Raw genomic sequence first — 14,789 nt, forward strand, 5'->3', positions numbered from 1 at the left:
ATGCATGAGCGTGAGTGAGTGAGGAGGAGGGGGGCTGTGGATGAGAAAGGGTTTCTCTTTCTCTCTCTCGGAGCTCAGTTAATCGTGCTGTCAGTTGGTGTTAAGGCAGCGATCGTAGCGCTGGATTCCAAGAGAAAGAGACACACATAACAGAAGGAAGAGAGGACCAAAAGGGGGTGGGAAAGGGGGGGAAGAAAAGAAAAGAAAGAAACCAGAAGGGGGAAAATACCAAATCTATGCTTGGACCTGGGCTTCTTTCTCGCCAATGCAAAAGGGAATATGCAGCACATTTTTGCCTTCTTCTGCACCAGTTTCCTAGGGGCAGTGTTGGGGGTCAATTTCCCCAGCAACATCCAGATAGGTGAGTGTGAAACTACTGCCTTCCTATGTTGAATGCATTTTCCTGGATCTCTCTCTCTCTCTTGCTCTGTGTGTGTGTCTGATCTAATCCATCCACTGCCTCTACTTGCACAGAAAGAATGGGAGTCTGGCTCATGTATGGGATGGAGTACCATATCTGTAGAATTGTGTAGGGAACAAAAAAAATAAAAATGGTTTGCGTATATTCTTCTTAGTTGGTGGGTGAGGGACATACCTGTACCCAAAGTGCTTTTGAAATGGAAGAGGCAAACAATTTATTTTGTCTTAAACCTGGACTCAGCATTTCATCCTAAAAAACGATTAGGCAGAAAACCACTTTGTATTTTTCCATCAGGTTTTTCTTATTGGGTGTGGGGGTGGGGGTAGGGATGTTTTCTGATGTCTGTATGTAGGTAGAGATACCTGGAGAAATCAGTTCTCTCTAGTCTTTGTTGTTGCTCTTAAACAAAAGCAGAACAATGCCAGGAAGACGTTGCATTCAATCTTTTTCCATTCCATGCATCCCCTTGTCCCCTTTCCAAGCATTAGCAGTATTTATTTCATTTGTCTCATTCATACAGCCAGCCCACAGCTCCCCTCCCAAAACATGATTGATAGTATTTGGTATTGAGAACTGTCTCTTTCCTCGCCCTTCTGTCTTGAACCTTTCTCTCTTTGCAGTGCCAATTGCTGGCTTGTCCTCAGAGTAAAAACAACTCCTGGTAAAGTGTAAAAACACTTGCAGGATAGGCAGTTTTATTGCAGTTTTATGTTCCCTTGCTGGCATCCTCATTTTCCAGATTTCTTCCATGGTTCGCCATGAAACAAAAGGTGAACCTGGAAAATTAGCAGGCTGCCATTTCTAACACCTTCCTTTGGCAACGAGATCTGAGTGTGATTTATTGTATTTTATTTTATTGGTGCAAAATCCTTCCACAGCACCATGCATTGTGTACGCTGTTGAACATGTAGAAAGTATCCTGCTTCATAGGAGACTACACTTAGTGCTTTTGCTTTCTTGCTTTGCTGAATGTAATTGTTATAGCAATTAATAAGCATGATCATGATCATGATGTTCCATTCCATCGAGCCATTTACTCTATCTATGCCTCATTTGCACATCTGTACCTAGGGATGTAATACTCCTTTTGCATTTCGATCAAACTCAAATGTACACTAAAAGTAAATTAACTGCATTCAAAGGTATAATCACACATTTAGTTCCAATAAGCAACTGTCAACAACAACACACTTGGATCCATCTGGTCGCATCATTAGCTTGTGCTCTATGCTATGTTTCTAAGGCTAGAAATTAAATGAATTCAATAATAGCAGACCCTACAGTAGCCAGGTTTCTGGGTGGGCGTCTTGGTCCCTGAATATAATCCCTGGTACAGATAATATCCCTTGTGAATGATCCTTTGCAGCTGCAGGGAGCATGGCTTAATCTGTTTGTAACACTAATTTGGCCATTCCCAGTGCCCATTGTAAGAAGACAGGTGTTGCGTGGATAATGCCGGATTTGCCTTCCTTTGTTCATTTTCTCTTAGTACTCCAACAACTTGTTGAGTAAACATCTGCTCAATGTGGGCAAATGTGGCACACTCAGATCCTGTGTAAAAGGGAAAAGGGTCTCCTTTAGATGAGGGGAGGATGGAAATGCTAATTCCTTTCTTTGACAGTACTCATTTTTAACCCTTAAAGTCCTTTCAGGAAATGATGCCCAAATGATTACCCCCCCCGTCCCCAATTCTATTCCTGATTCACTCTTTATTATCATATTTAGGATATAATTTTTTTTGTGTTATATAATGGTCAGACTGCACAGGATGCTGAAAGCTCATGCCAAAATGTATTTGTTAGTCTCTAAGGTGCAACAGGATTATTTTTGCTAAAAGAGACTGTCTGAAATGGCTACCTTTCTGGAAATGTATCTGGAGAAGTTTTGGCCACTATGCTAGCAAAGTAGTGTCCTAGAATTACTACATGCTGAAGTGGAGTCATAGTAATGCCGTTGTCATTTAATGTTTAACTGATTATCAGTTTTCCATCTCTTTCTTTCTTTTTCCCCCAGGGGGATTATTTCCTACTCAACAATCCCAGGAACATGCTGCTTTTATGTTTGCATTGTCTCAGTTCACAGAGCCCCCCAAGCTGGCTCCTCAGATTGACATTGTGAATATTAGTGACAGCTTTGAAATGACCTACACCTGTAAGTAGTGGCTATCTCTATAGGCCAACTTTTCTCTCTCTCTTCTGTCTGGTTCATCCATGTAGAAGTTGTTCCTTTAAAAATAAGGACATTTATCAAGGTCTGTGTCATGAGATTTCATTCCGATTTCCACCCCACTCCCCAAGTTCCTTTTCATTGTTTCTTTATTTGGAGATTTAGGCAACTTTGTTTTTTTTCACTGCAGTGTTCCAGTTTTTTTCACAGTTTGGGATTATGGATTTGTCATAGCCCAAATGTGTGGTACATGCAGAACAGGAAAGGAAGTGGGATGCATGGGTTATTCCATGTGTTTTTGATAGCTATGACTTAAATCTTGCAACATTTTTCTTAAAAAAAGAGCCAACAGTTAACTTATCTGAGGTTGGCTGGAAGAGCAATGAAAAGTCAGATCTAAAGCTAGCAATCCAACCAATAATGAATGCAAGGTGATATGTTTGAGCTCAAATAGTTATTTGTAAACTTTTACCCAAAGCAGTTAAAGGCATTCTCAGATTAAAACATGCACTAGCAGATCTGCTTATAGAAGGTTTTGTTGGACTTTGCTCCAGAACTCAGCATGGTGGAGGGCTTCGTATGGTACAAGCAGGACAGAAGCCAAAACAATTTGATTAGCCATGAACAAGCATAAAAGAAATAACAAAAACCAAACCTTCACCAATAAAACAGGATTGCTGACAAATTTTGGTCTTTGTCAATGTATGCTGCTGTTCTCAGAGAAAAGGAATTGATTTGGTATTACAGGAATTCTTTAGCTCGGTTTTCTGCTCTGTGTTGTACATTCATAAGACCCAAAGGTTTTAATTAAATGGAACTACCCAAGGCATTTGGTCTGATCTATCAGTTTTTAAGCTTACCTTGTCCTAGCCATCTGTGAATGATCCCAAGGCTCCTATGCACCAGCCAGACAAGAATCATTATTGTGTATGTAGTTGTCATTCTGCAAGCATGTTTTGGCATTTTGTTAGTAAAGGACAACGTGTAGAGAAAGTCAGAATACTTCCATCTCTGATTCCTTTTATGCTATTCCTATTGTAATTTCCATATGGTGGATTTAGACTGGCTATGACAAATAGTAGAACACAAGGACTCAAAGAAGTGTGGCATCAAGATGAGAAGATGAGTCAGAAATGTGGGGCTTGAACAGATACAGTTCTATGGAAGAGATGGAGGCTACAGGTTTTTGATGAGTAGAGTGAAAGATGTGATTTGCTGGATGCAAAAAAAAGTGAACAGCATCAAAACTAGACAAACCCAGAGGGGTGTGCTGCTGATGGAATAAAGCTGCTGGATAATGACATGGACAATTAGTTGCAGATATTAAGCAGGATATTTTGTTTCTGATAAAAGAGTCTGACTTGTCTCAGAATGAAACATTCTACCCTTCCATATTTCCATTCAAAGCAGCTTATGACTTTCTGAGCTCAACTAACTTTGTAGGCCTATGAGCTTACATCAGTTGTGTCTATAGAATCATATAACATCACTGTTCATTGGTGAATTTGGTTTCATGGGCCCAGGAGATCCTTCCTAGCCCTGTGATTTTACAGTTTTATGTCCCCAGTTGTGCTTAGGTAATCAGCACAGAACTGAGATTATGCTCAGACTAGAAATTGTTAAGTAAACAATCTCCTACTTTCCTCAGTTCTCATGGAACAACAATTTTTGACTTGCTTTATATTTGAGATCGGCATTTTGTAGAACAGTTTGTCCTACATGGCCCATGAAAGTTACTCCATGCTATCCGATCGCAGTTTATTCTCCTTTTCTGTTAAATTAAAGCTTCCATCATTTTGTTCTCTGCAGATTGTAGGCAGTCTGTGCTTTCAACAACAGTCATGGAGTACCGCATTTGTGCCTCTGAAAAGTGGTACTAAAAATTATTCTTCCTTATATTCCTTTCTCCATAAGCACAGATAGCAGTGGAGAAACAATAATTTCTTTTTCAGCATTTATATAAGCCGTAGTTTCTTTAGTGGGCTTTTTCTTTTCGGAATATGATGTAAATATTCTTACAGAGATTGTTTGTTTCCATGGAGATGCACAACATGTTTTTGGTTGAGTTGGGTTTTTTATATCATGAGTTACCTTTGTCCTCACATGCCCTGTCACCGATATTTTCAGCTATTCATAAAGTAGGTGGTTCTTCTGACAAGAGCAATTGCATGATGCCTCATAACAGAATTGGCGTGATCACAAGAAAAACATGGAGCTTCTCAATCCCCATGTTTCCCTTGTCAGACTAATGCAGGGGTGAGCAGCACTGGGCAGAGAAGAATTGGCTAATGGGAGAGGGTCTTTTACCCTTTCTCCACCTGTCAAGTCTCCCCTGCAAATACAGTGGTATTCCCTGCCCCCACCCCCACCAAAGCTGGACTCTCAAATCAGATATGAACCTGGCTTGGAAGGAAAAACAGCCTTGCAAGGGCATTTCCAGAGAACAATAGAGGGAGCAGGAGGGGTTAATATCTTACACTCCTCCATTCTGATATCTATTTTTTTTTCCTGAAAGGGCTTCCCTTGCTCCTGCATTTCTAAAAATAAACTTGGAGAGCAGGAACAAGTTGGATTGCCAGAAGCAACTACTACAACTACAGGATCCGTTCTTGCACAAATGGTCAACAGCCTTATGGTGGAAGTTGGCAATCATTGCTGTAAATGAGAAGTGGGAGTTTAGAGTCAGCATGACAGGATAACAACAATATAAAATAACTGTGTGGGTGTGTGTTTCTTGAGACCAGTGTCACTGAATTTTTTAAAATTAATTAATTTATTATGTGATTTCTAAGCCACCCTTCACCAAGGTAGTTTACACATTTAAAAACATCAGAACACCCAATGCAACATTAAATTAATTAAACATTGAACATTAAAATATAAAATTAAAATCGAAAGAAAAGTTGCTCTGTTTAAAACTATAGCTCGATCTATTGATGTATTTTGTGAATATTTGTTTTCTGCATATGGCAGAAGGTTTGAAAGGAAAATTCCCCAAACACCAATGGTGAACTGGCAGAGCACAGTGTAAAAAGGCATCCATTGCCATCTAGCAGGTAATAATGAAATAGAACTAGGAGTCGTATACAGCAGAACTGAGACCCTGTACCAACTGGCAATAAACCAGATGCAGTGACACACTGTTGCATGGTTACCATGCCATCATCTTTGGTAATATAAAGCAATACTAAGCAGACTATATCTGATGCATTTAAATCTTGGCTGCTTCTGCAATAATATTGGCTACTACTTCATAGGAAATGGGTCTGGTTTCAAATTAAATTGCTATAGAAGACATTTGTCTTCCCTTTAACATTAAAGCAAGATCACTATTATTTGTTGTTGGTTATGGCATAGGGTTCAAATCCCCACATAGCCATGAAGCTCATTGGGTGACCTTGGGCCAGTCACTGCCTCTCAGCCTCATGAAAACCCTATTCGTAGGGTCACCATAAGTCGGATTCAACTTGAAGGCAGTACATTTGCATTTTTTTATGGCATAATACATTTATTTGTGTTTTAACAGTGTTGTAAATCGCTTGGAGACCTTCAGGTAACAAGTAACTAACAAACTGAATTATGATGATGATGATGGAGATGATGGTAATAATAAATTTAAAAGATTAAAACTCCATGATAAAAGTAATATCTAGCAATGTTGACTTCATACGTTTAGGCAATCACAATACATATTTATGAAAGTACATTCCAACAGTCACATTAACTTTGGCCCTAAAAAAAAAAACTGTTATGGTGAGTGCATTCTGTGTTTATGTTATGTACCCATTATAGGGGCTCCTCACAAAGAAAACTAATTAAAGGGCCTATCTTGACTTCTGCTAACACTTGTATTTCAGCAATCATTGTAAGATCACCACCCAGTTTTCCATAGTGCTTTCTAATCTCATTTTGGCACCATGTAACTAAAAAAACAAATCAGGTAGTATAAAAATGTATTCTAAAATTAGAAAGCCAAATAGCTTAATGAAGTGCCTTTTCACTTTAGGAATATTAAAAGCTCAGTGCTGCAAAACACTACAGCAGTGTGCCACCCTCAGCAGACCTAACCCCTAAACAGTCAAAATGGAGGGGCATCATGGAAAATAGTAAATTAAAGGGAATGGCTATTGTTCACTGGTAGAGCATCTGCTTTGCAAGCGTCCTGGGTTCAATCCCCAGCATCTCCAGGTAGGGTGGGAGAAACTTCTGTCTAAAATCATGGAGAGCCATGGCCAGTCAGCATAGAACAGTGGGGAAAAGGTTTTCCCCATGGACCAATTGAAAATTGCTGATGGTCTTGGTGGACTGCTTAATGATTTTTCTCTTCTGGTTATAGCAGTTGTAATGTACTGTGCTAGATGGTGATGATTTTTAATGGCATCTTTATTGCTTCTTTTATTATATATTTTATTTTATTACAATTTATATTTCATAGAATTCAAATTGCAATACAATAAAATACAATATATACAAGAAGCAATAGAATGCCATAAAAATCAATATGAATATAAATATTTAATGCAGCCATGCCATGGACCACCTGAATGCAGCTCATGGATCACTGGTGGTCCACGGATCATAGTTTGGGAACCTCAAGCATAGATAATACTGAGCTAAATGAACCAATGGTCTGACCTGTGGGAAATGGCAGTATGTGAAAATGTAGGAGGTGGACACCTTAGATATAGCTTGGAAGATCAATCGTAGTAAAACCAGAGTAGATAGGGTTTTTGTTGCATCTGTGAGATTTCTTCATGAGAAATGGAATCTGTTATCATTCCCTGTCTTTCCAGTATTCATTGTTCTGTTTGCCATTGCTTATGTAGTCAAAACAGCACCATGCACTCTAGAGGAAGGTATCGTCTGGCTTGGTGAAACCCAAGTGTTCTCAGAGGTGGGATCCTAAAAACAGCCCATTGAGGACTGAGGCACTATGCATTTAAAGCTGTATCATACCACTTTCAACAGTTATGGCTTTCCCCAAAGAATCCTGGTAACTGTAGTTTGTTAAGGGTGCTGGGAAGAGGGATTGACTGTTAAACTGCTCTGGGAATTGCAGCTTTGTGAGGGGAATAGGGGTCTCCTATGATACTGTTTTGAATGCATAGTGCAGGTGGGGAGTGTGCTCAGTGGCCATGGAATGCTAACTGTTGTAGGGAGGGGGGATTGAAAACCAGGTGGAGGTGAAATGGAATGGAGCGCCTGGAATCCTGAACAGCCGCACTTCATATTGCAACATTTTTATTGCAGATTCCACTTATGGACTGTAATTTTCATGGTATTGCTAGCCAGAATGCTACTCCACAGGGTATTGCATTAAAGACATGGAGCCTCCCACTAACATGCACAAATTCACCATCTCATTATCAACAGAAACATACCTCACACATACAGTTGCTAAAGTAATATGCCACATAACTGATGGTGCTTGGAGTCTTGTTCTGTTAATGAAATAATACATTAATCTTCTTACATGGTAACAGTTCTACTGTTAGGAAGTCTCTTAGCAAGCCTTCCGTTGAAGAGGGCTATTGTGGAGTATAATACCAAACATCCCAGAACATTATATGTAAACATAACAAAATCGAACACCCAAATATTGAACTCCACTTGGCAATTGCAACCATAACCTAGAAATCTGTTTGTAAATGTATTGCTCACTGTGACATATCGCTTCAGATATCGATAATACTACTACTAGTAGTAGTAGTGTTGTTGTTTTTACTGAATACCAGAGTACACTTACACAGAAAAATGTATAAACGTGACATGAAACTAGTTGTGTCTCAAAAAACCTCAACACCTAATTTTTATGGCCAAAAGAAGGACTTGCATATTCATAAAATTAGTAGCGTCATTATTTTCTGCATTTTAGGCTACCAGCTGTGATCAGTTGTTCTGATCACAAGTTAACATTAACAAGAGAAACCATTCACTAATAGGCAAAAAACCTTGCGGTTTAAGAACGTACCTATAACCCACAGATATTTCTATCCAAGTTTAAAAAGCAGGGAAATTGGGCAGCTATAGTGAATGCACCAGGGGAGCAGGATACCTGACCTCCTCTCTGAGATATTGGACTGCCCTACGAATTTGTCAAAATGCAAACACAATTTGGGTTGGTCTTTCACAGTCCAATCCACATGCTGTGTAGCTTGGAAGAATTTGGTAACATGTGCATATGGTGAGTGGTGGCAACACCTGCCATCTCCAAAGATGGAGAATTATATTTTTGTATGTTTGTTGGTGTTCTTCTTACTTTGCTTCTTTCCTGTGTTACTAATGTTTCTACACAGAATCTAATCTAGAAAATTTTATTTCCCTCATTATTCATCCTAGAAATCTGTGTCAAATTTATTTTTATTAATTTCAAAGCCTTTTTATTGGTCAGTGTCATATGATGGTGAAGACAGCCTTTTGTGTTTCAAATTGGAGGTTATGTTCTTTTTTATTTTGGGTGCAATAACAGTTGAATCTGGAACTGCAGTTTAATGTAAAACCAGACAGATTCCAATATGTTGCTACTTCAGCAATGACTCTAGCTGTTGGAAAAAAGAGGATGCATGTTTTCAGCCTGCTATGTTTCAACCACTTCATTTAAGGTAAGGTGGGCACAGTCAATTAAAAACATAGAGCACACCTAGAGAGGAGGTCAGGTCTCCTGCTCCCCTGGTGCATTTACTATAGCTGCCTAATTTCCCTGCTTTTAAAAGTTGGATAGAAATATATGTGGGCTATAGATACGTTCTTAAACCGCAAGGTTTTTTGCCTATTAGTGAATTTATCTGTTTTTTTAATCCAGGAGGTAAGAAATGGGATCCTGTGCAAGTTTGCTGAGCATGGATTGATCATTTGCATGCTTATTGAGTTCAGTGGGATTTACTTCCCTGCAATCATGCTTAGGATAGGTGAAACTGACCACAGGGGAAGGGAGCAGAGGAGGAGGAGGAAAAGGGAGGGGAGGAAGGGCAGAGGGGAGAAGGGGGACGGGAGCAGGCAGGAGGGGGAGGGGAGAAGGACAGGTTTGATCATTTGTATGTTTATTGAGTTCAGTGGGATTTACTCCTGTGCAATCATGCTTAAAATAGGTAAAACTGACCAGGGGGAAAGAAGGGAAGGCTAGAGTGGGCAGGGGAGGAGGAAGAAGAAAGAGGGGAGGGGAGGAGGAAGGGAGAGGAGAAGGGAAGGAGGGAAAAGGCAGGTCTGATCATTTGCATGCTTATTGAGTTCAGTGGGATTTACTCCTATGCAATCATGGTTAGGATAGGTAAAACTGACCATGGGGGAGGAGAAGGGGGAAGGGGAAGGAGCGGATTGGAGAGGGGCAAAGGAAGGGGGACAGCAGGTTTGATCATTTGCATGATTATAGAGTTCAATGGTATTTACTCCTGTGCAATCATGCATAAGATAGGTAAAACTGGCCATGGGGAGGAGGAGGGGGAGGGGAAGGGGAAGGAGGGGATTGGAAGGGGATGGGGAGGGAGGGGCAAAGGAAGGGGGAGGGAAGGGGCAAGAGGGAGGGTGTAGGAGGGAAGAGAAGGGAAGGTGGGTTTGATCATTTGCATGCTTTTTGAGTTCAATGGGATTCATTTCTGTGCAATCATATTTGAAAATGGAAATGGACTGCCTTCAAGTTGATCCCGACTTATGGCGACCCTATGAACACAGTTTTAATGGTAAATGGTATTCAGAGGGGGTTTACCATTGCCTTCCTCTGAGGGTGAGAGGCAGTGACTGGCCCAAGGTCACCCAGTGAGCTTCATGGCTGTGTGGGAATTTGAACCCTGGTCTCCCAGATCGTAGTCCAACACTGACCTGGGGGAGGAGCAGGGAGGGGAGGAGGAGGAGAGGAGATTGGGTGGCCAGACTCTGGGCAGAGGGCAAGCCCCTTTCCTTTCCAAAAAGAAAACACTGTGAACAGTATCCTTTTTCAGTGTTTCCCCCACCTTTTTATTTTACAGAAGGCACATGTAGTCTCTTACCCAAATGTAAACCAAAGCTGTCCCTGGCCACATCCACACCAGGCCTTTATTTCACTTTAGGCAGTCATGGCTTCTCCCAAAGAATCCTGGGAAGTGTAGTTATTGAAGGGTGCTGAGTGTTGCTAGGAGATGCCCTGTTCCCTTCACAAAGCTTCAATCAGAGTGGCTGACTGTCAAACCACTCTGGCCACTGGAGCTCTGTCAGGGGAATAGGAGTCTCCTCTCAGCACCCTCACAAACTACACTTCCCAGAATTCTCTGGGGGAACGTATGACTGTCTCACATGAAATGAAAGTCTGGTGTGGGTGTGGCTCCCTGATTAGGTAAGCCCAGCAGCTGTGAGGCTTTTAGAACACTGACAGTTGGTTCTTACTGAGCATGCCCCATGTTATCATTGAGTTCCAGCCAAAATTTCTAAAATTAATTAAAATTCAGCCAGGCATTTGTTAAACTTTTAAACTGCAGAAGATGAAGGTCAGAGTTTAACATTGTGGAATGTGAAAAATCCACGCTGGCTACTGCAATGCGCTTTATGTAGGGCTACCTTTGAAGACGGTTCGGAAGCTACAGCTAGTGCAAAATCCAGCCGCCAGACTGCTAACAAGAACTAAGCGGTCTGAGCATATAACACCTGTTTTGGCTCGCCTGCACTGGCTTCCAATATGCTTCCAGGCCAGATTCAAAGTGTTGGTACTAACCTATAAAGCCTTATACGGCGCGGGACCACGATATCTGTTGGAACGCCTCTCCCGATATGAACCCGCCCATACACTACGGTCTACTATGAAGGCCCTTCTCTGGGTCCCGACCCATAGGGAGGCCCGGAGGGTGGTGACAAGATCTAGGGCCTTCTCAGTGGTGGCCCCCGAACTATGGAATAGTCTCCCCGAGGAGGTGCGCTTGGCGCCGACACTACCATCTTTTCGGCGCCAAGTTAAAACCTTCCTCTTCTCTGAGGCATTTTAATGTAAGTTAATTTAATTTTAAATTGTTGTAATCTGATTTTATATTGTACAGTTTTTATATACTTCGTTTTATTAGATTGTGTAATTCTATTGTATTTTTTGATGTTCACTGCCCAGAGATCTACTGCTAGTCGGGCGGTATACAAATTTAATTAATAAATAATAAATAATAGTATACAGCCACTCTCGTGGCTGTGTAATATCATCCTGCCCAGACTTTGAGATCAGCTGGAGAGGCCCTCTTGGTAATTCTATCACTTAATGAGGTCACCGTCAGGGGATCTATGAACCCCAGAAGACTTTCTGAGCAATAGCACCCTGACTGTGGAACACTCTCTCCCTGCTGAGATTTGGATGGCACTGACTTTTTCTATCTTCCAGTACTAGCTGAAGACCAAACTCTTCCAGCAAATGTTTCAGGCATGATATAGGGCCTGCATTGTGACAGATGAATTTTTTTTAAAAAAATAATCTGACTGATTATTTTTTTAAACAATCTAATTAGCCAAAATATGGAGGTTTGTTTTGCAAATATTTTCTTCACCCATGAAAAGTGCCTCCCTTTTTGGTGATTTTTTTCAGGACTGGGAGCTAGGGGCATTTTTTATCCCTCTGTGCACAGGAGTCTTCACTAACACTTAGTCAGGTTGTTCCTCTCCCACTTTCCAGCCAAATGCCTGTCATTCAGGTGGTGGTGATTAGTTTGTTCCCTATCCCAATCCAATGCAGCTTCAGTACCAAGTTCCCCTCTTCAAATCAGCTATCATCATCTGACATCATCATGCCAATAATCGGATTTGACTATGTAATGACATCACTGAGACCAATTCAGAGTAACGTCAGTGGTTCTCTAAGGAGTCCTGTTAGTTGTCGTTGCCCTTGTCTTGTCATCACATAGCCAAATCTGATTAACTCTGTATATTACTACAGGGGATTAAGACCAAAATATAGTACTGAAGCAGCAGCCAAGTGGGACTGTGAACATCAGCAAACAGATGCAAAATAATAATAGTTTGGACTCTCCAAGAGCCCTGATTTTCTAACTGAAAATGTTTGGTAGACAATATTTGGCTGAAACAATAAGAAACAACAAGAAACAATAAGCCATAGTTTGGTCAATGTATAAAGCCTTTCACATGGACTACAACACCACACCTCCTTGATGATTCATGCTGACTGGAGCTAATGGCAGTCATTGTCCAAAGAATCTGGAGGGCACCAGGTTGGGAAAGGCTGATATTAAGTATAATCTGTTCTGGTGTTTCATTTGTAGTGGTTTGGCAACAGGAAGTGACAGTGCAAACATGAACTCAGACTATCCATCCTCTGCCCGTATAAGGACATGATCTTGACTTTCCTTTTTTGATTGGCCTTTTCTTTCAATGGGCACATGGACTGCAAGATTAAAAACTATAAAACATTAAAACATAAATAACAATCAGCACAAAAACAAAGATGATGGGGATATTTAGCCTTGGTTGACAAAACTCAAAGATGTTCTACAGCACTGACTCTTTAGGAAGCACAGCCATGGGTGCAAGCAGAAGTCCTTATGTACTCCAGATATTGGAGGTGTTTCAAGCCCAAAGAATGGAATGGAGTATGGTGCATCCTAATGATGAGCAGAGTTTTCTCCTTTTCTCTGAGATATGTTGTATTTAGGTATAGTGAATTAACTGTGCACTGTTCTGATCAGTGCAGACGTGTTCAGTGCAGAAGTGTTGTTACTTCCACCATCACACACATGTAATTTGATTTGGAAGGCTCAATAGATTAGTTCTGCTCATGGTCAAGACTGATTGTGAAAATGGGAAGTCATTTTTCCACAGTTCAGATTTACTGGAAGCACATATGTGGTGGAAGGTTTGTAGGGTATGATTTGTTAAGCCATCTGCAGCTATTTTGTCCAGAATAATGGTGTTTGGTGCTCCCCCTTTTTTACACATTTTGCTAGTCTTGCAGGAGCCTTAACATTTACCTTAAAATATCACTTTAGGCAAACTTCAGTGTCAGCTGCAGTCTGGATGCACATTATGCATTATCAGCTATTTACTTTTGGCGCATGGTGGTCTGGATAGGATAGATTGTTTGGGGTTGGTTTAGGGCAAGGCATTAACATAGAAGGTTGCTTGATCGTTTTCCAGTTTGATGTGATGGTTTTATATACTAGTCACACATTTTCTTTGCCATTTGAAAATTAACAAAACCATACAATCACATTATTATTATCATTATTACTATAGCAGTAGCAACAGTTGTAGAAGTTGTAGCACCGTTACAAGCAGTAGATGATGATAGTAGTAGTAGCAGCAGCAGCAGTAGTAAAAGAATAATGTTATGATGCTAACATTATTTTGCTATGACAATATTTTCCTTTCCCGATACAACACACTGGAACCTTGCTTTTCAGTGCTAAAATTGCCTTGTAGTTGCACAAAGCAATAGGCATACACATTAATATTCCCAATTGCAGATCCAAATTTATTGCAATTAAACCATTATTCTGTGTTGAGCAAAAAAAAAAAAAAACGAAACTCCTCTGTTGATAAACGTACATTGGTCACCATTTCTTAGAATGGCACTGCTGTAATTTATTCCACTGTTAATTAATTAAAGTGCAGTTTTGTAATTAAACTTCCTCAAGCTCAGTTGTACGATACTATGTAAATTTTTTGTGGGTTGTATTTGTTTATCCCAGGAGTGCCATAAAATTGACTCAAATGTATGTTCCCATATGCTGCAATGCTGCTCACAGTTAGGCCTTTGAAACCTATTGAATTTGAGCAGCCTAACTGTCTGCAGGATGAAAGTCACAGATCACTATACTGCACACATGAGATAATCGTAGCAATGGCTATTGGGCCTGAATCCAACTATCATATGTATCAGATCAATCAGGCAAATTATGATTATTATTACAATAAGCAATAGACTGGGACAGGCGCGTCCGTTTTGAAATAACATGAGAGGGTGTATCACTTCTTTGAAAATTTAATGAAAGTGAAATGTACATAAACTGAGCAGATGAGATTTTTTGTTTTATATTGTATTACATTGTTCAGGCACTTTATTGACGTTGTTGTTGTGGACTACGACTTGGGAGACCAGGGTTCAAATCCCCACATAGCCATGCAGCTCACTGGGTGACCTTGGGCCAGTCACTGCCTCTCAGCCTCATGAAAACCCTAGTCATAGGGTCACCATGAGTTGGAATCAACTTGAAGGCAGTACACACACACACACAAATGTAACTAG

General features: G+C 40.5%; 1 protein-coding gene across 4 annotated transcripts in view; it reads left to right on the forward strand.

The window, feature by feature from the left end:
• The first annotated feature begins 279 nt into the window (after positions 1-279).
• Positions 280-14,789, forward strand: part of GRIA1 (glutamate ionotropic receptor AMPA type subunit 1) — a 307,786-nt gene continuing 293,276 nt past the window's right edge. For all 4 annotated transcript variants that reach the window (XM_061617437.1, XM_061617436.1, XM_061617438.1 and 1 more), the window contains exons 1-2: positions 280-361; positions 2,435-2,572. In XM_061617437.1, coding sequence (XP_061473421.1) covers positions 280-361; positions 2,435-2,572 — 220 coding nt within the window. The remainder of the gene's footprint in view (positions 362-2,434; positions 2,573-14,789) is intronic.

Source organism: Rhineura floridana, chromosome 3, assembly GCF_030035675.1.
Source record: "Rhineura floridana isolate rRhiFlo1 chromosome 3, rRhiFlo1.hap2, whole genome shotgun sequence".
Taxonomy (NCBI): domain Eukaryota; kingdom Metazoa; phylum Chordata; class Lepidosauria; order Squamata; family Rhineuridae; genus Rhineura; species Rhineura floridana.